Below are 22,302 nucleotides of genomic sequence, written 5' to 3'. Positions count from 1 at the left end.
TTTTAACATCACACAAAAAGGCGGATTTTTTTCTCCTCTTATCTTTGGCATCGTGCAATTCTTCATTGTTGAGTTTCTTGCCAGAGCTTATTTATTTAGCACAAACTAAGTTACGAATGGTGGAATTTATACATTTTCTTTAACATTTCCATTTTTGATGGTATTTTTAATTCCCTTTACTGCAACAGGATCCACTGATATCATGCCATTGAATTTAGTTTTCTTTTCAAGGCGAAAATCCTTGCAGTTGTGACTTTTGTGACATGAAAAATAGCACTGCATTATTCAAGCAACTCCTCTTTCAATGCGAATGCTGTTTTTCATTGCATCTCGCAACTAAAGATGATGGTTTTTTTTCGTTTGCTTCCATGAAGAAATGAAAATCTAAAGCTGCTTAACAGCAGATGACTTGCATTGAATTCAATTTCATATTGATTTACTTTTCTTTTATACAAAATAGTTTCTGCTTATTAAAAAAAATCATATCTTCTTTTATAGTAATCTCATTTGGCAATGACAAAGCATGGAAACCTGTTACCAAATCCAATTTTTATTATAATATTCCGATGACGTTATCGTGAGATCATAAGAGAGGAGTGAAGATGACTAAATTCCATATTTTTTTTTTTAATATGGTTTCAATTACAATGGGCCAAAACTAGAAATTCTTGAAAATTGGATATTAGAATTAAATATAAACATGTATATACGGCCATAAGTTCGGCCAGGCCGAAGCTTATGTACCCTCCACCATGGATTGCGTAGAAACTTCTTCTAAACCCTGCCATCCACAATCGAATTACTTAAGTTGCGGTAACGCTTGCCGATGACAAGGTATCTTTAAACTTATTAACACCATCTTCTAACTTGTATGTAAGTCCATACATGGTAAAGGGTGATTTGTTAAGAGCTTGATAACTTTTTTTTTTAAAAAAACGCATAAAATTTGCAAAATCTCATCGGTTCTTTATTTGAAACGTTAGATTGGTCCATGACATTTACTTTTTGAAGATAATTTCATTTAAATGTTGACCGCGGCTGCGTCTTAGGTGGTCCATTCGGAAAGTCCAATTTTGGGCAACTTTTTCGAGCATTTCGGCCGGAATAGCCCGAATTTCTTCGGAAATGTTGTCTTCCAAAGCTGGAATAGTTGCTGGCTTATTTCTGTAGACTTTAGACTTAACGTAGCCCCACAAAAAATAGTCTAAAGGCGTCAAATCGCATGATCTTGGTGGCCAACTTACCGGTCCATTTCTTGAGATGAATTGTTCTCCGAAGTTTTCCCTCAAAATGGCCATAGAATCGCGAGCTGTGTGGCATGTAGCGCCATCTTGTTGAAACCACATGTCAACCAAGTTCAGTTCTTCCATTTTTGGCAACAAAAAGTTTGTTAGCATCGAACGATAGCGATCGCCATTCACCGTAACGTTGCGTCCAACAGCATCTTTGAAAAAATACGGTCCAATGATTCCACCAGCGTACAAACCACACCAAACAGTGCATTTTTCGGGATGCATGGGCAGTTCTTGAACGGCTTCTGGTTGCTCTTCACTCCAAATGCGGCAATTTTGCTTATTTACGTAGCCATTCAACCAGAAATGAGCCTCATCGCTGAACAAAATTTGTCGATAAAAAAGCGGATTTTCTGCCAACTCTTCTAGGGCCCATTCACTGAAAATTCGACGTTGTGGCAGATCGTAAGTCTATTCATGATGAAATGTCAAAGCATACTGAGCATCTTTCTCTTTGACACCATGTCTGAAATCCCACGTGATCTGTCAAATACTAATGCATGAAAATCCTAACCTCAAAAGAATCACCCTTTATATATTAAATCAAAAAAGATCGATCAAATACGTATGTAATTCAGTTTGACAAAAGAGACATACAATTTCTACAGAAATACAATTTTGACAAAATTTTCTATAGAAATAAAATTTTCACAAAATTTTCTATAGCAACAAAAATGTTGACAAAATTTTCTATAGAAAGAAAATTTTGACAAAAATTTTTACAGAAATAAAATTTTAACAAAATTTTCTATAGAAATAAAATTTTGACAAAATTTTCTATAGAAATAAAATCTTGGTAGATTATTTTTGGCTCGAGTGGCAACCATGATTATGAACCGAATAAAATTTGAACAAAATTTTCTATTTAAATAAAATTTTGACAAAATTTTCTATAGAAATAAAATTTTGACAATGATGAAAATTTGATTATGAACCGAATAAAATTTTAACAAAGTTTTCTATAGAAATAAAATTTTGACAAAATTTTCTTTTGGCTCGAGTGGCAACCATGATTATGAACCGATACGGACCAATTTTTTTGTGATTGGAGATCGACTATATATAACTATAGACCGATATGGACCAATTTTGGTATGGTTGTTAGTGGCCATATACTAACACCACGTTCCAAATTTGAACCGGATCGGATGAATTTTGCTCCTCCAAGAGGCTCTGGAGGTCAAATCTGTAGAACGTTTTATATGGGGGCTATATATAATAATAGACCGATATGGACCAATTCTGGCACGGTTGCTAAAGATCATATACTAACACCATGTTCCAAATTACAACCAGATAGGATGAAATTTGCTTCTCTTGGAGACTTTGCAAGCCAAATCTGGTGATCGGTTTATATGGGGGCTATATATAATTATGGACCGATATGGACCAATTTTTGCATGGTTATTAGAGACCATATACTAGTTCCATGTACCAAATTTCAGCCGGAGCGGATGAAATTTGCTTCTCTTAGAGGATCCGCAAACCAAATCTGGGGATCGGTTTGTATGGGGGCTATATATATTTATGGACCGATTTCGACCAATTTTTGCATGGGTGTTTGGGGCCATATAGTAACACCACGTACCAAATTTCACCGGAATCAGATGCATTTTGGTCTTCCAAGAGGCTCCGGAGGTCAAATCTGGTGATCGGATTATATGGGGGCTATATATAATTATGCACCGATGTGAACCAATTTATCATTAGAGACCATATCGTTACCTTAATAAACAAAGGCCCTAACTCATGAAAAACGAAGTTTACAGGATTAGGAAAAAACTTAATAAAATTCAGTTTTTATTATTAACATCAGACAAATTCAAAATTATATTTTTTTTAATATTTACATTTTTAATTAATTTGTATGACTTAGGGTTTTTTGGTTTTGAATTTTTGAAAAAAAATGAATTGGGGCTTTTTCTTGTACAACTTAAAAGAAAACAAAATAACATATCAATTCATATTTACGTAAAGCAAATATTGGAATTTATAAAATAGCTTATATTTTAAGAGAATATAAACTTAGGTTTTATAAGGTAATTGTTCATAAAAGTGAATCGTACAGACCGATATCCCTTCTCTCGCCAGTAGCCAAGACACTTGAGGCACTACTCCTCCCCAGCCTTGTGTAGAATTTTCTAGATGCCCACCATCAACATGGATTCCGTAAGGTACACAGTACGACGACAGCCTTACATGCCATTTCGACACATATCAATAGGGGACTTAATCAGCCCAAGCCGTGTCATAGAACGGTGGCGCTTGACCTATCGAAAGCATTCGATACGGTCAACCATGCCACACTATTTGAGGACATCGAGAATACGTCCCTACCGGCAGGAACGAAGCGTTGGGTTCTGAATTATATGTGGGGACGCCAGTCGTACGTGGAATTCAGGGACAAGAAGACAAAACCCGTAGAGTTAAACAGGAAGTTCCCCAGGGCGGGGTGATATCTCCGGCACTGTTTAACCTCTACCTGTCCTCGATTCCACACTCTCCTGACGGCGTCGAGATTGTGTCTACGCAGTACACCCCTGGATCACCTTTATGCGGAGACCAAGATCATCCCTGTGCGTCGACACAATTAGGTACATGTTGTTAAAGCAGTACCTCTTGGGTTGCCATCGAAGTTGTCATCCGAATCACCATCTTGTGGATAGACAACCTCCACCCAGGAATGTAAGGGTTGATCTTACCCTTCTAGAGCCCGAGATCCATCGAAGTTGTCATCCGAATCACCATCTTGTGGATAGACAACCTCCACCCAGGAATGTAAGGGTTGATCTTCACCTTCTAGAGTCCGAGATCCAGCGTTACAAAAGAGAGCCTCTAGATCAGGCAGCATACCAGACAGGTCTGAACAGGATTCATGAGGATACTGTAGCTGAAGCGGTGAGAAGCTACAAGGTTAATCCTGTTCTCGGAGTCCGACCTGCGCCCATAGCACCGGAAGAGAGAGACCTCTCACGGCAGACCAAGATAGTTTTGGCCCAACTAAGATCAGGCAAGTGCAGCCGCCTCAATTCATACTTATCAGTGATTGATAGCAGCGTGGCTGACGTGTGTCCCATTTGCAATCAAGGACCACATGACACTCGTCACCTTTTTGCTTGCCCAGGTAAGCATACCCGTCTCACCACCAGATCACCCTGGACATCCTTGTCGCAGAGTTCCTTGATCTGGCTACAAGTTGAACTACGCAAGCATGAAACAAAAAAATGGATGAGACCACATTAAAAACTGTTACAACAACAGCAATAACCGCTCACAGACATACATAGCAGAAAAGCACTACCCTTCAGTTTTTTTGGTGCCAATTGACCCCTTTTTCCAAGCAATTGGAATTTTATACCGGTCATGGGACTGGTTGTATTTAGCCAATTGGTAGCCACTTCATGAATTTGTCTCTAGACCACAATGAACCCATCCCCTAACCGGTTCAAATGTCTCTATCACAGGGTTAATTAACACATTTCTGTCCCTTTTGCATCTATAACAGGGACAGTTCTATTTTTAGATTTTTTTTCAGTTATATTTTCCCTCCATTTGTTCATTTTCTACCAATATCACAAACATTTAAATTGACGTTTCAACGCTGGGTGTTCAATGGCGTTTGTGGCTGAATGCGTTAAGGCGTTTTGTTATGCTGCCAGTAAACCCAGGTTCAAAACCTGGCCGGAGCGAAAAAGTTTTTCAAATTGTAAAAATTAGATAAAATAACATAAGACAAATAAAAAAAACATTGATAGAAATAAGAAGTAAAATTGGTGGAAAAATTTGTTTTTTTAGAACTGTCTCTCTAACGTGTCTATTTGAACTGGTTAATTGGTGGGTTGAAAACAACCGGTTAAAGGATTGGTTTGTAGGTATCTATGTGGGGGTCAATTGACCCTTCCTATGACAACCCCATGTTAATTTCACCGGTCACCTAACCAGTTAAAGGACCTGTATCGGCTATAAAGGACAGGTGAATCGACCGGTTTGGGAACAGTCCCAAGAACTGAAGGGTATAAACAAAATAAGAAAATCTATGCCTACTATGTGTTTTTCAGTAATAATTGAGTTAGGCTTTTTTGTACATATTGTGTGGGTATGAGTTAGGGCTTTTTATACCCTCCACCATAGGATGGGGGGTGTATTAACTTTGTCATTCCGTTTGTAACACATCGAAATATTGCTCTAAGACCCCCTAAAGTCTGGGTCGTGGTGAAATTCTGAGTCGATCTGAGCATGACCGTCCGTCCGTCCGTCTGTTGAAATCACGCTAACTTCCGAACGGAACAAGCTATCGACTTAAAACTTGGCACAAGTAGTTGTTATTGATGTAGGTCGGATGGTATTGACAATGGGCCATATCGGTCCACTTTTACGTATAGCCCCCATATAAACGGACCCCCAAATTTGGTTTTCGAGGCCTCTAAGAGGAGCAAATTTCATCCGATCTGGCTGAAATTTGGTACATGGTGTTAGTATATGGTCTCTAACAACCACGCAAAAATTGGTCCACATCGGTCCATAATTATATATAGCCCCCATATAAACCGATCCCCCGATTAGGCTTGCGAGGCCTCTAAGAGAAGCAAATTTCATCCGATCTGGCTGAAATTTGGTACATGGTGTTAGTATATGGTCTCTAGCAACCATGCAAAAATTGGTCCACGTCGGTCCATAATTATATATACACATGGTGTTAGTATATGGTCTCTAACAACCACGCAAAAATTGGTCCACATCGGTCCATAATTATATATAGCCCCCATATAAACCGATCCCCCGATTAGGCTTGCGAGGCCTCTAAGAGAAGCAAATTTCATCCGATCTGGCTGAAATTTGGTACATGGTGTTAGTATATGGTCTCTAGCAACCATGCAAAAATTGGTCCACGTCGGTCCATAATTATATATACCCCATATAAACCGATCCCCCGTTTTGGCTTGCGAGGCCTCTAAGAGAAGCAACTTTCATCCGATCCGGCTGAAATTTGGTACATGGTATTAGTATATGGTCTCTAACAACCATGCAAAAATTGGTCCACATCGGTTCATAATTATATATAGCCCCCATATAAACCGATCCCCCGATTTGGCTTGCGAGGCCTCTAAGAGAAGCAAATTTCATCCGATCCGGCTGAAATTTGGTACATTGTGTTAGTATATGGTCTCTAACAACCATGCAAAAATTGGTCCACATCGGTCCATAATGATATATAGCCCCCATATAAACCGATCACCAGATTTTACCTACGGAGCCTCTTGGAAGACCAAAATTCATCTGATTCAGTTGAAATTTGGTACGTGGTGTTAAAATATGGCCTCAAACTCCCATGCAAAAATTGGTCGAAATCGGTCCATAATTATATATAGGCCCCATATAAACCGATCCCCAGATTTGACCTCCAGAGCCCCTTGGAAGAGCAAAATTCTTCCCATTCGGTTGAAATTTGGTACGTGATATTGTATCCAACAACCATGCAGGAATTGGTTCCTATCAGCCCATAATTATATATAGCTCCCATATAGACCGATCCCCAGATTTGACCTCCGGTGCCTTTTGGAGAAGCAAAATTCATCCGATCTGCTTAAAATTTGCTACGTGGTAATCGTATATGATATTTAACAACCATGTCAAAAGTGGTCCTTAGCAGTCCATAATCATATATGGCCCCATATAAACCGATCCCGAGATTTCGTTTTGGAGCCTCTTGGAGGAGCAAATTTCATCCGAGTGAGTTGAAATTTGGTACATTGTGCTAGTATGTGGTCGTTAACAACCATGCCTAACTAGGTCCATATCGGTCTATAGTTATATATCCCTTAGATAAATCGATTTCCAATCACACAAAGTTCATAATTGTATATAGCCCCCATATAAGCGACACCCATATTTCAATTCTGGCTCTCTACGTACCGTGCAAAAAGTCCATATCGATTCGTAATTATTTGTAGACTTAACTATACATAACTTTTTTTGTCTAATATATACCACGTATGGACTAACTCACAATTTAGAAAACGAAGTTAAGAAGTTTTAAGATACCACAACCCAAGTATTTCGATTGTGGATAACAGTCTTTCGTAGAAGTTTCTACGCAATCCATGGTGGAGGGTACATAAGATTCGGCCTGGCCGAACTTACGGCCGTATATACTTGTTTTTGTATATATTGTGTGGATATGATTTAGGGCTTTACATTATTAATTTATAACTTCGCTATTTTTCAACGCATCTCCGTAAATTTTTTATGGAAGGTGTATCTGATAGTGCTTTGTCAGAATCCTACTTTCGTAGGAAATTGGTATTTCAATGTGTTACAAACAGAATGCCAAAATAATATACAGCCTAATATTCAGGGGTAAAAAAAAATCCGTTATGGCAATTGTTATTAATCAATTTCAATTTTTTGAGCATTTAATTTCGATATAAACAATTATTTCAAATTTCACCAAAACATAAATCTCTCTGACCACAAAAATCACAACATTATCGAATATTATTGAAAAAAGTTCCAAATCGAATAATGCAATAATGTAACACGTTTTCCTTTCTTCCAGTGATCCAGGAGTTCTCACCCGTAATTTTGAAGCCTAACAAAAAAATTTTCATGTACACTTTACAATACAAAAATTCCCCTCACAAAAATTTAGTTTTTTAAGATCTTCTACGCATCTCATGATAGGAACTAAAACGATTTGCCCTTAACCTTCGATTTGGGTCATTATCACGATGATTATCATCTCGAGCCTGTGGACCAAATGGCATTGCAATATTTTCCACATCCATATCATCGTCATCTTCATCTTCATTGGGGGATTCAAAGCCCCGCATTGAACTACCCCGAGCTGTTACCACCGAAGCATTGGAACCAGCCATCGACTCATCTCCAGTCATGGCTAATAGACGTTGACGTCTTTCTTCCATTAATCGGTCACGTTCCTTGTGTATATAATCCCGTTTATTGGCTAAACCAGCAACATTATTTGCCGTTAAAGCTGATCGTAAATTATTCATATCGGTAGCTTCCATCCATTCATTGGTTTCGGGAACATAGCATTCGGTATGGGATATAGTGGAGACACCATTGAAACCAGCTATGGCAAAGATCATATCATCGATAATTTCCAAACCGAAATTACTGCGTGGGTGATTCATTTCTCGAATAAATGTCCAAGTTTGGGTTTGTGGATCGAAACGCTCACCGGTGGCCAAACGGGCGGTGCCATTGAAACCTCCAATGGCATATACCTGACCGCGAAAAGCCACACAAGACACACCGGAACGTCGTTGATTCATGCGAGGTAGAAGGGTCCACACCTTCGCTATAGGATCATAAACTTCAGCACTATTTAAACATTCTTGACCATTGAAACCGCCTTTAGGAGAGGGAGAAAGAACTTTTGGTTTCCATAGGAATCTATCACATTGGATTTCACTTACCCGTCGCATATATTTGCCCATTAAGGGTACATGCACTTGCATCAGATCTTTGCACATTCATTGATGTTATAATGGTCCATTGATTGGTTTGTGGATTATATCGTTCCACTGTATTGAGCCGGTTGTGGCCGTCATAACCTCCCATAGCATATATTAGACCATTTAGTTCACACACACTGACATAACATCGACGTGAATGCATAGGGGCTATCTATATGAGAAATATGAGAGTTAATAAAACGGGGGCTTGATACGATAAACTCCGAACCATGGATTTGGAATTATTAGGCAATTTTCAAAACCTATATAGCCAAGAAGTTCCAAAGACGTATGGAAAACTGCTTGTTTAATTACAAAAACTGAAAGTGTAACTGAAACCAATAGCACAAAAATTTCCCTAAAATACGAATGTTGCACCGTGGTGCAATGGTTAGCATGTCCGCCTTGCATACACAAGGTCGTGGGTTCGATTCCTGCTTCGACCGAACACCAAAAAGTTTTTCAGCGGTGGATTATCCCACCTCAGTAATGCTGGTGACATTTCTGAGGGTTTCAAAGCTTCTCTAAGTGGTTTCACTGCAATGTGGAACGCCGTTCGGACTCGGCTATAAAAAGGAGGTCCCTTGACATTGAGCTTAACATGGAATCGGGCAGCACTCAGTGATAAGAGAGAAGTTCACCAATGTGGTATCACAATGGACTCAAAAGTGTAAGTGAGCCTGACTCATCGGGCTGCCACCTAACTTATCCTATGCTTAGGGTTTTTACCAAAAATCGATAAACTATTCAATGAAAGCGTATTGTCCTTAGAATTAGGATATGCGTCTTTCGATGTGTATCCTTCCGTAAAAGACAATCCTATTTAACTGAGGTAAATTTGTCCTGAAACATTGGGAATAAATCTTCTTCATCCAAGAGGAGCTAATTTTTAACCTGTCTATTACATGGCTGGTTTATATTCTTGACCTTCGGCAACCAAAGGCAAACTCGGATAGGCAACAGACTGAGACAGTGGACAACAATGCATCTTACTGTTAACAGATAGATGCTGGTCGTTCTACGGGTGGCGCATTTCACATCGTTCTGCTCGTAATTTAGTTATAATTTTTGCGAAGTCTAAGGAAACAATTCCTAAGCACAAAAAATAGTACCATTGTAACCTTCGGGCCTACAGTTCCAGTGCTGAAATCTTCGAGCCTACAGTTCCTCAACTGAGACTTTCGGGCCTACAGTTCACCAACTGAAGCTTTCGGGCTTGCAGTTCGCTCGTAGACTAGCTAGCAGAATAGTTTGCATGATATTTGTCAGCAATACTAAAACCGACTAGAACTGATTACTGGACCTGTGAGCCCATCACTGAAATCTTCGCATCTACAGTTTCCCAACTGAGACCTTCGAGCCTACAGTTCGCCCGTAGACAAGCCAGTAGAATAATTTACATGATAATCGTCAGTAATACTAAAACCGATTAATGGAACTGTAGACTCACCACCGAAATCTTCGCATCTAGGATACTACCACTGAGACCTTTGGCCTGCAATTCTACCACTAACACCTTCAGGCATGCAGTTCCACCACTGAGAGCTTCGAGACTACAGTTCCTCAACTGAGACTTTCGGGCCTACATTGCCACCACTTAGATCTTCGTAACTACAGTTCTACCAATGAGATCTTTTGGACCTACAGTTCCCCAACTGAGACCTTCGGGCCTTCAGTTCGCTCGTAGACTAGCCAGTAGAATAATTTGCATGCTAGTCGTCAGTAATACTAAAACCAATTATAACCGATTAATGGAACTGTAGACTCACCACCAAAATTTTCGCATCTTTATATACTACCAGCGAGACCTTTGGGCCTGCAATTCTACCACTAACTCCTTGAGACCTACAGTACCACCACGGAGATTTTCTAATCTACAGTTCCACTGCTGAATCCTTGGAGTTGGGGAACTGTACCCAACTGAGACATTCGGGCCAACAGTTCCAACACTAAGGCCTTCGAGCATACAGTTCGCTCGTAGACTAGTAGTTTGCATGATATTCGTCAGAAATACTAAATCCGACCATAAGCGATTACCGGAACTGTACGCCCACTATCTACAGTTCCATCTCTGAGACCTTTGGGCTTACAATTCCCCCCTAGACCTTCAGACCTACAGTTCCACCATTGAGAAATTCGAGTCTACAGTTCCCTCACTAATACCTTCGGATCTCCGGTCCACTGCTAAGACCTTCGAGCCTACAATTCTCCCACTGAGACCTTTGGGCCTGCAGTTCCATCACTGAGACTTTCGGGCCTACAATTCCCCCACAGAGACTTTCAAGCCTACAGTTCCTCCACTGAGACCTTCAAGCCTACAGTTCCTCCACTTAGGCCTTCGAGCCTACAGTTCCTCTGCTGAGATATTCCAGTCTACAGTTGTACTACTGAGGCCTTTGCAGCAACACGAAGACGTCCGAAAACAGAAGACATTGCCTACAGTCCCAAACACTGAGAAATCGACCAGAACACCAATTCTCAAACCCTTTCAAATCGACGAATACATATCATCCGGAACCGAACTACTCAGCAAAAACCAATCATCACCCTACCAACGAATACAACAGTCTTCGATCAAATTCTAACCGAAGCTCTCACAAATTACAAATTACCTAAGAACCAATTTCCCCACCAACAAATCAACAGCCTCATCAACTGCTGATCATAGATGAACCGACGCTCTCATCCACTACCGATCATCAGCAAACCGAATCTATACGAACCGGCATTCTTATCCAAAAAACTCACCAACTAACCGAATTTCTCATTGAGTACCGAACATCAAGCAACCGATGAAGTTCTCAATGGTGGAACTGTAGGTCTGAAGGTCTAGTGGGGGAACTGTACGCCCACTATCTACAGTTCCATCTCTGAGACCTTTGGGCTTACAATTCCCCCATTAGAACTTCAGACCTACAGTGCCACCATTGAGAACTTCGAGCCCACAGTTCCCTCACTAATACCTTCGGATCTCCGGTCCACTGCTAAGACCTTCAAGGCTACAATTCTCCCACTGAGACCTTTGGGCCTGCAGTTCCATCACTGAGACCTTTCGGGCCTACAATTCCCCCACAGAGACTTTCAAGCCTACAGTTCCTCCACTGTGACCTTCAAGCCTACAGTTCCTCCACTTAGGCCTTCGAGCCTACAGTTCCTCTGCTGAGATCTTCCAGTCTACAGTTGTACTACTGAGGCCTTTGCAGCAACACGAAGACGTCCGAAAACAGAAGACATTGCCTACAGTCCCAAACTCTGACAAATCTACCAGAACACCAGTTCTCAAAACCCTTCAAATCGACGAATACATATCATCCGGAACCGAACTACTCAGCAAAAACCAATCATCCACCTACCAACGAATACAACAGTCTTCGATCAAATTCTAACCGAAGCTCTCACAAATTACAAATTACCTATGAACCAATTTCCTCACGAAAGAATCAAAAAACTCACCAACTAACCGAATTTCTCATCGAGTACCGAACATCAAGCAACCGATGAACCGAAGTTCTGGTAATCTACCGAATCTATACGAACCGGTGTTCCCATCCACTACCAATCATCAAGGAACCGAAGCCTCAACGTCCAGCAACCGATGCAACGAAGTTTTTGTAATCTAACGATTATCAAAGAATCAAAAAACTCACCAACTAACCGAATTTCTCATCGAGTACCGAACATCAAGCAACCGATGAACCGAAGTTCTGGTAATCTACCGAATCTATACGAACCGACGTTCCTATCCACTACCAATCATCAAGGAACCAAAGCCTCAACATCAAGCAACCGATGTACCGAAGTTCTTGTAATCTAACGATTATCTTGGAATCAAAAAACTTACCAACGAAACCAATTTCTCATTAAGTACCGAACATGAAGCAACCGATGAACCAAAATTCTGGTAATCTACCGAATCTATACGAACCGGCGTTCCCATCCACTACCAATTATCAAGGAAACCAAGCCTCAACCTCAAGCAACCGATGTACCGAAGTACTTGTGATCTAACGATCATCAAGGAATCAAAAAAAAAAAAAACGCCAACGAACCTAATTTCTCATCAAGTACCGAACATCAAACAACCGACAAAGATCATTGAGGAATCAAAGAACTTAGTAACCTCCCGATTACCTACGAACTGAATTCCTCTTTTATCTCAAAGAAGATACCAGTTCCCGATTATCTACAAAGCGATGATACCCCGAATGTCTGCTCCAATCAGATTGTTAGGTTAGGTTAGGTGTAGTGACGGTCCAATATTTCAGGCTCACTTAGACTATTCAGTGCATTGTGATACCACAGTGGTGAACTACTCTCTTTTCACTGAGTGCTGCCCGATTCTATGTTCAGCTCAATGTCAAGGGACCTCCTTTTTATAGCCGAAACTGAACGTTCCATATTTCGATGGAACCACCAACCAGAAGCTTTGAAACCCTCAGAAATGTCACCAGCATTACTGAGAGAGGATGATCCATCGTTGACAACCTTTTTCGTTTTAATCCACGACCTTGCAAGGCGGTCATGCTAACCATTACACCACGATGGCTTCCATAAGATCTTGATCATATTACCGAGATTGTCTTAGAACACAAAAGTAGATTATCAGTAAATTAAAAATAATATTTTATGTTTAATACTGAGTTCGATTCTTCGAAAAATGGGTTCCTAAACACAGCGTTTTTATATTATTTGAGAAAATAATATGTCTGCCAATTTGTCCGTGCGTGCGAAAATTGTAGAGTGTAGAGTTACATCACTAGTAGTTCGAAAAAAACACAAAACAAAGATTTCTCAGTTATTCCGCGCAAATGTTTTCGACAGTTTTTTTGACCGTTAAGGCGACTGAGCGTACCTCAGCCGACGAGAAAACTACTCACGCTCACTCACAAAATAGAAATCCTTACTCACGAAAAATTTATGAATATTAACACTTACTAGTGGAAGAGTTTTATGCACAACTCACGCGTGAGTTACGAAAATTTTCGCTAGTCACAATAATTTCGTGTCAAGTGTACACCTCTAATAATTCGGGATATACTCATCAGACAAATTAGATGCATACCTCTTTCCAAGTCATTTTGTGGGCATCAAATTGCCGGCATGTATTAAAGTATTCCAAACCATCATAGCCACCAATACAATAGATCTTATGACCAATTACCGCTGCACCATGATAAGCCCTGGGACCAGCTGGATCTTCGCAAGGTATTTTTACCCATCTATCGGCCCTTGTATCGTAGGTTTCTATACAACCCCTAGAAGCACCACCGCTCCATCCACCAATGGCAAAAATGAATTCGTGCGGCAAACGGGGCATAGCCAAGGGTGGGGTGACCAACTTAGATGAGAATGGCAAGCGGAAAGGAAGATAGAGATTCGAGCTAAAATTATAAACAAAAAGCGATAATGGACCCTATGGAATACCTCTCCGATATTGGGATTATGTATATCCAAGTCATACATGAATTTAAAGGTATCTACTATCAACGGTTTGGCTTCTTCACTATCCAGAACATAAGGATGGTCCTTGACCTCTTCCATGAAACACTAAAATGAGAAGCGCACAGATGAAGAGATATGTGTGCTTTGTATTCATTCCCAAAGCATCCGGACATTTCATACCTTAGGGCTCATAAGGCCCAATCGTATTCCCTGCATTAAATTGGCAACATATTTTTTACGTTTCTCTGGATCATGGTCTATCCATTTTATACACAACTTCCATACAAGATCCTCTTCCTTGGTATTCAATTCATCATCGCTTATGATATCTAGGAAATCTTTCAGATTCATTTCCAAAAGATCTTTGTTCTTCGATGACACTTCAATGAAATTCCGTAGTAAAAAATTTCTTGCTTTCGTATAGAGATCATCGAGGAAACGAAATCTGGAATCATTGAGTTATAAATTTTGTTACTATTTAAATCATTCCTCTCTCAAAGCCATACCTTGCAAAACACATTATATCAACACAATTCCCTGGTGTTAGCATTTTTACCATATAGTCTTTGCATATATCTATCAATCCCAAAATACCAAAATAATCAGCACTTACTAAAAGCTCTTGGACATTTTCATTGTTTATTGAACACTTTCGAAGATATGCATAATTGACGATTTCTTCCATTATATTGGCACTTATTCCTGGTATATGGATTTGGCAATTGTGTTCACTCTTTCCATCAGTGGATGTTGCTAATGTGGTTGTAAATTGAGCTCTATAATTGTATTGCAAATAGGAATTGAAAATGGTTAACGTGTCTGTCCAGAAAACATGCGGTTTGATTAAAAATTGCCTGCTAGCTTTACAAAGTTACCAAAGATACAATAGTCTAAAATATACTCTTCGACTAATGGAAAAAATTGTAGTAAAAATCTGAGTCATATTTGCAATGACTCAGGTCAAGAACTAAAATTCGTTAGGCAAAATTTTCCAAGTTTGCAAAAAACTAAGGGTCGACTTTTCGCAATTAGAAAATAGTCAGATATTCTACACTAATAGAAAAACTTTCGTTAGGTTAGGTTAAAGTGGCAGCCCGATTAAATTTCAGGCTCACTTAGACTATTCAGGCCAATGTGATAAAAAGTTTGGTTATATGAACGAAATGTGTCGTTAAAAGTCAGCCAATGAAACATATTCGTTAATACAACGAATGTTTTCGTTAATATAACGAATTTTCTGCAAATCAACGTAACGTTTCGTATTATAAACGAATATTTTCACTGTATTAATGAAAATGTTTCGTTATATCAATGAAAACATTTTGTTGGCTGACTTTTAATGAAATTTTCTTTGTGTGTACTTTTGATTTAAATGAGATTGTAGAAAGTGCCACAAGTCATTTTTGGAAATCAATTTATATTGGGTTCTACTAAATCTTAGATTAATCAGAGATAAATATTTCTCTTAATCTCCGAATTTAAAATATTGGATGGCAAATGAGCCTTCAGGATGATTTAGATTAAATTAGGTTATCTTTAGAACAAAACGTCTTATATTCAAGATAGTGGATAACCACATCAAGGACTAAAACGGACCCAAAAAAGGTCTCTCCGGTTTTAAAATGACAATCGAATTGATTGAAAATTTACTTTCTATGGCCTCAAGAAGGCAAATCGGGAGATCGGTCTATATGGGGGCTATTCAAAAAATGGGCCAATATATACCAAATTTATCACAGCAACTGACTTAAACTAATTTCAAACAAATCGCATAAACATTGCGGTCTCTATGCCCCCAATAAGTCGGATCGTGGGATTGGTTTATATGGGGGTACGTCGAAACATGGACCAACTTCGAACTTGACCTGTCTGGAGATACAAAACGAGCAAAAAGTGCAAAAAGTAAGCAAAATATCTTTATTATTCAAGGCTGCAGCCTGATTGCTGGGGATCGGTTTATATGGGGGCTATATATAATTATGGACTGATATGAACCAATTCCTGCATGGTTGTTGGATATCATATACTAACACCATGTACCAAATTTCAGCCGGATCGGATGAAATTGGCTTCTCTTAGAGGAATCGCAAGCCAAGTTTGGGGGTCCGTTTATATGGGGGCTATACGTAAAAGTGGACCGATATGGCCCATTTGCAATACCATCCGACCTACATCAATAACAACTACTTGTGCCAAGTTTCAAGTCGATAGCTTGTTTCGTTCCGATATTAGCGTGATTGCAACAGACGGACGGACGGACATGCTCAGATCGACTCGGAGTTTTACCACGACGCAGAATATATATACTCTATGGGGTCTTAGAGCAATATTTTGATGTGTTACAAACGGAATGACAAAGTTAATATACCGCCCATCCTATAGTGGAGGGTATAAAAATTGCGAATTTTTGAAAATATTTGAGGTCAAACGTTTCAGACAAGCGTTAGAGTATATTAAAAATCATAAAAAAATTATAAAAAATATTTATTTGACAAAATATCACATTTTTTTTTTTACATCACACCCTGTTCCGTGCAATGGCTGTTGTAATGGTGGACATCTGTCCTATGACAAGCCCATGTTAAATGCATCGCTTCTGCGCCAATTTTGCACCACTTCCGGATCCAAAAAGAAAATGTTCACCACTTTTTTGGCGACGATTTTTTTGCTGGGATACCCTGCACCACATTGTAGATCCACATTTTCGATACCATATCAAATCCGTCAAATGTGTATAAAGGCTTTTGTCCCAAAAACATACATTTACATTTAAATTTGACTCGATCTAGACAAAATTTGTTACTTCTAAAAAATCTAGAGACTTAAAATTTATGTAGGCTAATGCCCTGGGGTGGAACACAATATTTGTAAGAAAAACTCCATATTCAAAATTTCACTTAAATCGGATTACAAATTTGACCACTGTTGCCATATGAGTGTAAACCCGACGAAGGATAACATATGAGAGCCATATCTGAACCGATTTCAATCAAAATTGGCAAACATATCCAGAACGTTAATTCTACTTCCAGTACAACCCAGCAAAAAAAGCGTCGCCAAAAAAGTAATGAAAATGTTCTTTTCGGATCCGGAAGTGGTGCAAAATTGACGCAGAAGCGGAAACGTTTGACCGCAAATATTTTCAAAAATTCACAATTTTTTCAGATTGGATTTAACATGTTTTTCGACACCTATTTGAAACAAAAAAAAGTTAAAATTACCCATTAAAAGTATGAAAAAAACCAAGTTATAAAAAATTGAATTAAAAGAACTTCCTGGGTATTTAAAATAAAGAACATCATTGGGAATGCACCTTCCGAAATTCGATTGTGGATGACAGTCGTTAGCAGAAGTTTCTACGCAGTATATGGTGTAGGGTACATAAGATTCAGCCTGGCCGATCTTACGGCCGTATATACGTGTTCTTTAATTGAAATGTCTTCAATCATAGAAATGATAGTATTAAAAAAAATTAATTGAAAGCCAATAAAAAAAATAATTGATACTATTAATATTTGTGATTGATTTTTGCTTCAATTATAAAAATTGTTGAATCAATTAAAATTTCAATTGAATATGTTTTAAAACTCAAGACTTTAATTGGAATTTTTTTCATGATTTTTTTTTTCTGTGAACATTTATAATAAGTACGAACCTCCAAGGCATAGACATTAGAATCGCCTAACTTATATATTTAGGAAATATCATCCCAAATTTTATTATATGGTATATAAAAATTGTTATATCATGATTTCTCATCGTATCTTTTTGAATAGGCTCTATGAATACTAACGGAAGGCTGAGCCCCCCCACGGTTCTGTTGATACCAATATAATTCCTACCTATACTAAAAATGTTTATACAAATCTCACCTGAAATATGAACTACAAGCACTCATAATTGCCCGATGTACATTGAAGGATCCATCCGTTACAGTTATAGTGGCATCACATAGAAGATTATTACAACGTAATTCGTTTAAAGTTTTCAAAGCAGCATCGCTTATAGAAATCTTGGTCGTAGTCTTTGATTCTAAAGATTCGGCACTTTCGTCGCTATTCACATTCATATCGATATCAACATCTGCTTCTTCATCATTCGGTGGTAGAACATTTCCCATATTAACACGATCAGGATTCATTTTTTGAACTATACAAAAATCTGAATTTTTTGCAAGCTCGATCAAGAAAAGTTTTTGAAGAAAACTGATAATTTTTCTTTTCGAAGGTCCCAGTGGAGCGAAAAATCCTAAGGGTTTTCTTATTCTAAGATTAGGTTTTTAATCCGTTTGTGCTCCTCTTAAGTGTATGGCCTGTTTGGTTTTGCAATGCAATGTTACGAAATTGTTTGTTCTTTTTTACTTGAATAGTAAAAAAAATAAATAAAACAAAATTTTCCGAAAGAAAGGAAAATATTGATAAGAATTAAAATATGTATAACTGCTTTAAAATACGACTGACGTTATTGTCATGTCAGAAATATGAAATCAAACTTCAGAATGAATATTCAATGAATATCCAGGAGTAAACCGATGCAGTTGTTTGGGTGTGTTTTACAATAAGGCCTTTTAGTTAATAAATTTTATATCCTACAAATGTTATATACTATTCGGAGGAAATAATATTGGCTCTCACTCTTGAATAGATAAAGATATGATCTGTTTGTATAAAAGCTACGGTGTTTTCCAACAATTTTGGGAGTTTGTAGCTCCTTGGTTGGGACACGGGCATGGGGGTAGCTAAACCTCCATCAGAAAAAGTTTAGACACCCAGAAGGCTACCCGGTAAACATTTTTAGTCACCACACCTTAGAATTCGAGCATAACCTTCGCCCAATTTTTAACTAATTTAACATGTAAATCTTTACTAATCTAAAAAGTTCAAATTAACATGCTCAAAAATTAAAATTGATAGGAAGTTTTCAAAAGGATCATTGTTAATAGATTAATAATGCTTAAAAATAATACGTTGCTCAATTATTAAAAGTACATCGAGATGGGATCAATCTCATATATCCTTATGATTTTAAAATAGCTCCAGATTTTAAGTAAAATAACTTCACACAATTCTCTATTTAAGCATCAAGAAAAAGAAACGGGGGCTTTATTAAAAGCATATTTTAAATTTCAGTCATTTCGGCGATGTTTAAAAATTCGGGAGATAGGACTACATCAAAACCTGGAACTCAAGAAGTCAAATCTGGAAATCGTCGTAGGTAGTAATTTGATTAATTTTTAGTGTAATAATAAGAGCTCAATAATAATCCAACTTCATGAGGTTTATACGAAATATAAGAATACCAGACCGTCATGTTTGCAAGGTGATGGGCGTATAACAAGTCATTCCGTTTGTAACACATTGAAATATAGATTTCAAAATATAAAATATATAAATATGTATATTCTTGATCGGAGATAAATTCGAAATCCGTATGTCTGTCTGGTATGATCATGCTACAGCCTTCAATAATGAAGCTATCGTAGCGAAATTTGACACATATACGTTTTTTGTCTACAGGAAAGTACAAAAATAGGCTATATCGGTCCAGGTTTCAATATAGTCCCATTGGCGTAACATAGCTAGCTAGGGGTTCCTTGGGGAGTGCTGTCACTCCCCAGAATATTATCTGACGAGAATAGTCAAAATTTCTATTTATGTAGCATAAAGGACATTAGGAAAATTTCAGGCAAACCAAGACGATCAAAATATAAAATTCATTGGGATTGATATAAACTACATAGACATGTATTTTACTGACTCAAAAAATTTTCAAAATTTAGAAAACTCGGAAACTATTATTTGGAACAAACATCAGTTCATTTCAAATTTCACCAACATCAGAAGTAATGAAAACTCTTAAAACACAACAAGTATATACGGCCGTAAGTTCGGCCAGGCCGAAGCTTATGTACCCTCCACCATGGATTGCGTAGAAACTTCTACTGAAGACTGTCATCAACAATCGAATTACTTGAGTTGCGGTAACACTTGCCGATGGCAAGGTATCTTAAAACTTCCTAACACCGTAATATATACCACATAGTCCATACGTGGTATATATTAATCTAAAAAGGCCGATTAAATACGTATATAATTAAGTTTAAAGTTCCTATAGAAAAAAAATTTTCACAAAATAAAATTTTGACAACATTTTCTATAGAAATAAAATTTGGAACACATTTTCTATAGAAATAAAATTTGGAAAAAAAATTTCTATAGAAATAAAATTTTGACAAAATTTTATATAAAAATAAAATTTTGACAATGTTTTCTATAGAAATAAAATTTGGAAAAAATTTTCTATAGAAATAAAATTTTGACAAAATTTTCTATAGAAATAACATTTTGACAATGTTTTCTATAAAACTAAAATTTTGGTAGATTATTTTTGGCTCGAGTGGCAACCATGATTATGAACCGATATGGACCAATTTTTGTGTGATTAGGGATCGGCTATATATACCGGCTATATACTATAGACCGATATGGATCAATTTTGGCACGGTTATTAGCGGCCTTACACTAACACCACGTTGCAAATTTCAACCGGATCGGATGAATTTTGCTCCTCCAAGAGGCCCGGAGATCAAATCTGGGGAACGGTTTATATGGGGGCTATATATAATTATGGACCGATATGGACCAATTCTTGCGTGTTTCCTAGAGACCACATTCTAACACCATGTTCCAAATTTCAACCGGATCGGATGAATTTTGCTCCTCCAAGAGGCTCCGGAGGACAAATCTTGGGATCGATTTATATGGGGGCTATATATAATTACGGACCGATATGGACCAATTCGTGCATGGTTGTTAGAGACCATATACTAACACTACGTACCAAATTTCAACCGGATCGGATGAATTTTGCTCCTCCAAGAGGCTCCGGAGGACAAATCTGGGGATCGATTTATATGGGGTCTATATATAATTATGGACCGATGTGAACCAATTTTTGCATGGTTGTTAGAGACCATATACCAAAACCATGTACGAAATTTCAGATCGGATCGGATTACATTTGCTTCTCTTTTAGGCTCCGCAAGCCAAATCTGGGGATCGGTTTATATGGGGGCTATATATAATTATGGACCAATATGGACCAATTCGTGCATGGTCGTTAGAGACCATATACTAACACCACGTACCAAATTTCAACCGGATCGGATGTATTTTGCTCCTCTAAGAGGCTCCGGAGGTCAAATCTGGAGATCGGTTTATATAGGGGCTATATATAATTATGGGCCGATGTGGACCAATTTTTGCATTGTCATTAGAGAACATATACCAACACCATGTACCAAATTTCAGCCGGTATCGGTTTATATGGGGGCTATATATAATTATGGACGATGTGAACCAATTTTTGCATGGTTGTTAGAGACCATATACCAATACCATGTACCAAATTTCAGCCGGATCGGATGCAATTTGCTTCTCTTTGAGGCTTCGCAAGCCAAATCTGGAGATCGGTTTATATGGGGTCTGCATATAATTATGGACCGATGTGGACCAATTTTTGCATGATTGTTAGAGACCATATACCAGCATCATGTACCAAATTTCAGCCGGATCGGATGAAATTTGCTTCTCTTTGAGGCTCCGCAAGCCAAATCTGGGGATCGGTTTATATGGGGGCTATATATAATTATGGACCGATGTGGACCAATTTTTGCATGGTTGTTAGAGACCATATACCAACACCATATACCAAATTTCATCCGGATCGGATGAAATATGCAACTGTTAGAGGCTCCACAAGCCAAATCTGAGGGTCCCTTTATATGGGGGCTATACGTAAAAGTGGACCGATATGGCCCATTTTCAATACCATCCGACCTACATCGATAACAACTACTTGTGCCAAGTTTCAAGTCGATAGCTTGTTTCGTTCGGAAGTTAGCGTGATTTCAACAGACGGACGGACGGACGGACATGCTTAGATCGACTCAGAATTTCACCACGACCCAGAATATATATACTTTATGGGGTCTTAGAGCAATATTTCGATGTGTTACAAACGGAATGACAAAGTTAATATACCCCCATCCTATGATGGAGGGTATAACAACATTTTCTATAGAAATAAAC

The 22,302-nt window shown here is 38.2% G+C and overlaps 1 protein-coding gene across 2 annotated transcripts; it reads right to left on the bottom strand.

Moving 5' to 3' along the window:
• Positions 1-7,673: 7,673 nt before the first annotated feature.
• klhl10 (kelch-like protein 10) lies at positions 7,674-18,667 on the bottom strand. Of its 2 annotated transcripts, none has more exons than XM_075300771.1 (7): positions 18,085-18,667; positions 14,719-14,988; positions 14,393-14,657; positions 14,195-14,317; positions 13,833-14,108; positions 8,732-8,942; positions 7,674-8,667 (listed from the first exon to the last, which is right to left on the bottom strand). In XM_075300771.1, exons 1-7 carry the CDS (start codon positions 18,351-18,353, stop codon positions 7,946-7,948), a joined length of 2,136 nt encoding a protein of 711 aa, XP_075156886.1. In that variant the 5' UTR covers positions 18,354-18,667; the 3' UTR covers positions 7,674-7,945. The 2 variants fall into 2 exon arrangements, with proteins under 2 accessions (XP_075156886.1, XP_075156885.1); XM_075300770.1 differs by having other exon boundaries at positions 13,833-14,151; positions 14,232-14,317.
• Positions 18,668-22,302: the final 3,635 nt, after the last annotated feature.

This window comes from Haematobia irritans, chromosome 3 (genome assembly GCF_050003625.1).
Source record: "Haematobia irritans isolate KBUSLIRL chromosome 3, ASM5000362v1, whole genome shotgun sequence".
Classification (NCBI taxonomy): Eukaryota; Metazoa; Arthropoda; class Insecta; order Diptera; family Muscidae; genus Haematobia; species Haematobia irritans.
This window is presented reverse-complemented; position numbering and strand designations above follow the sequence as displayed.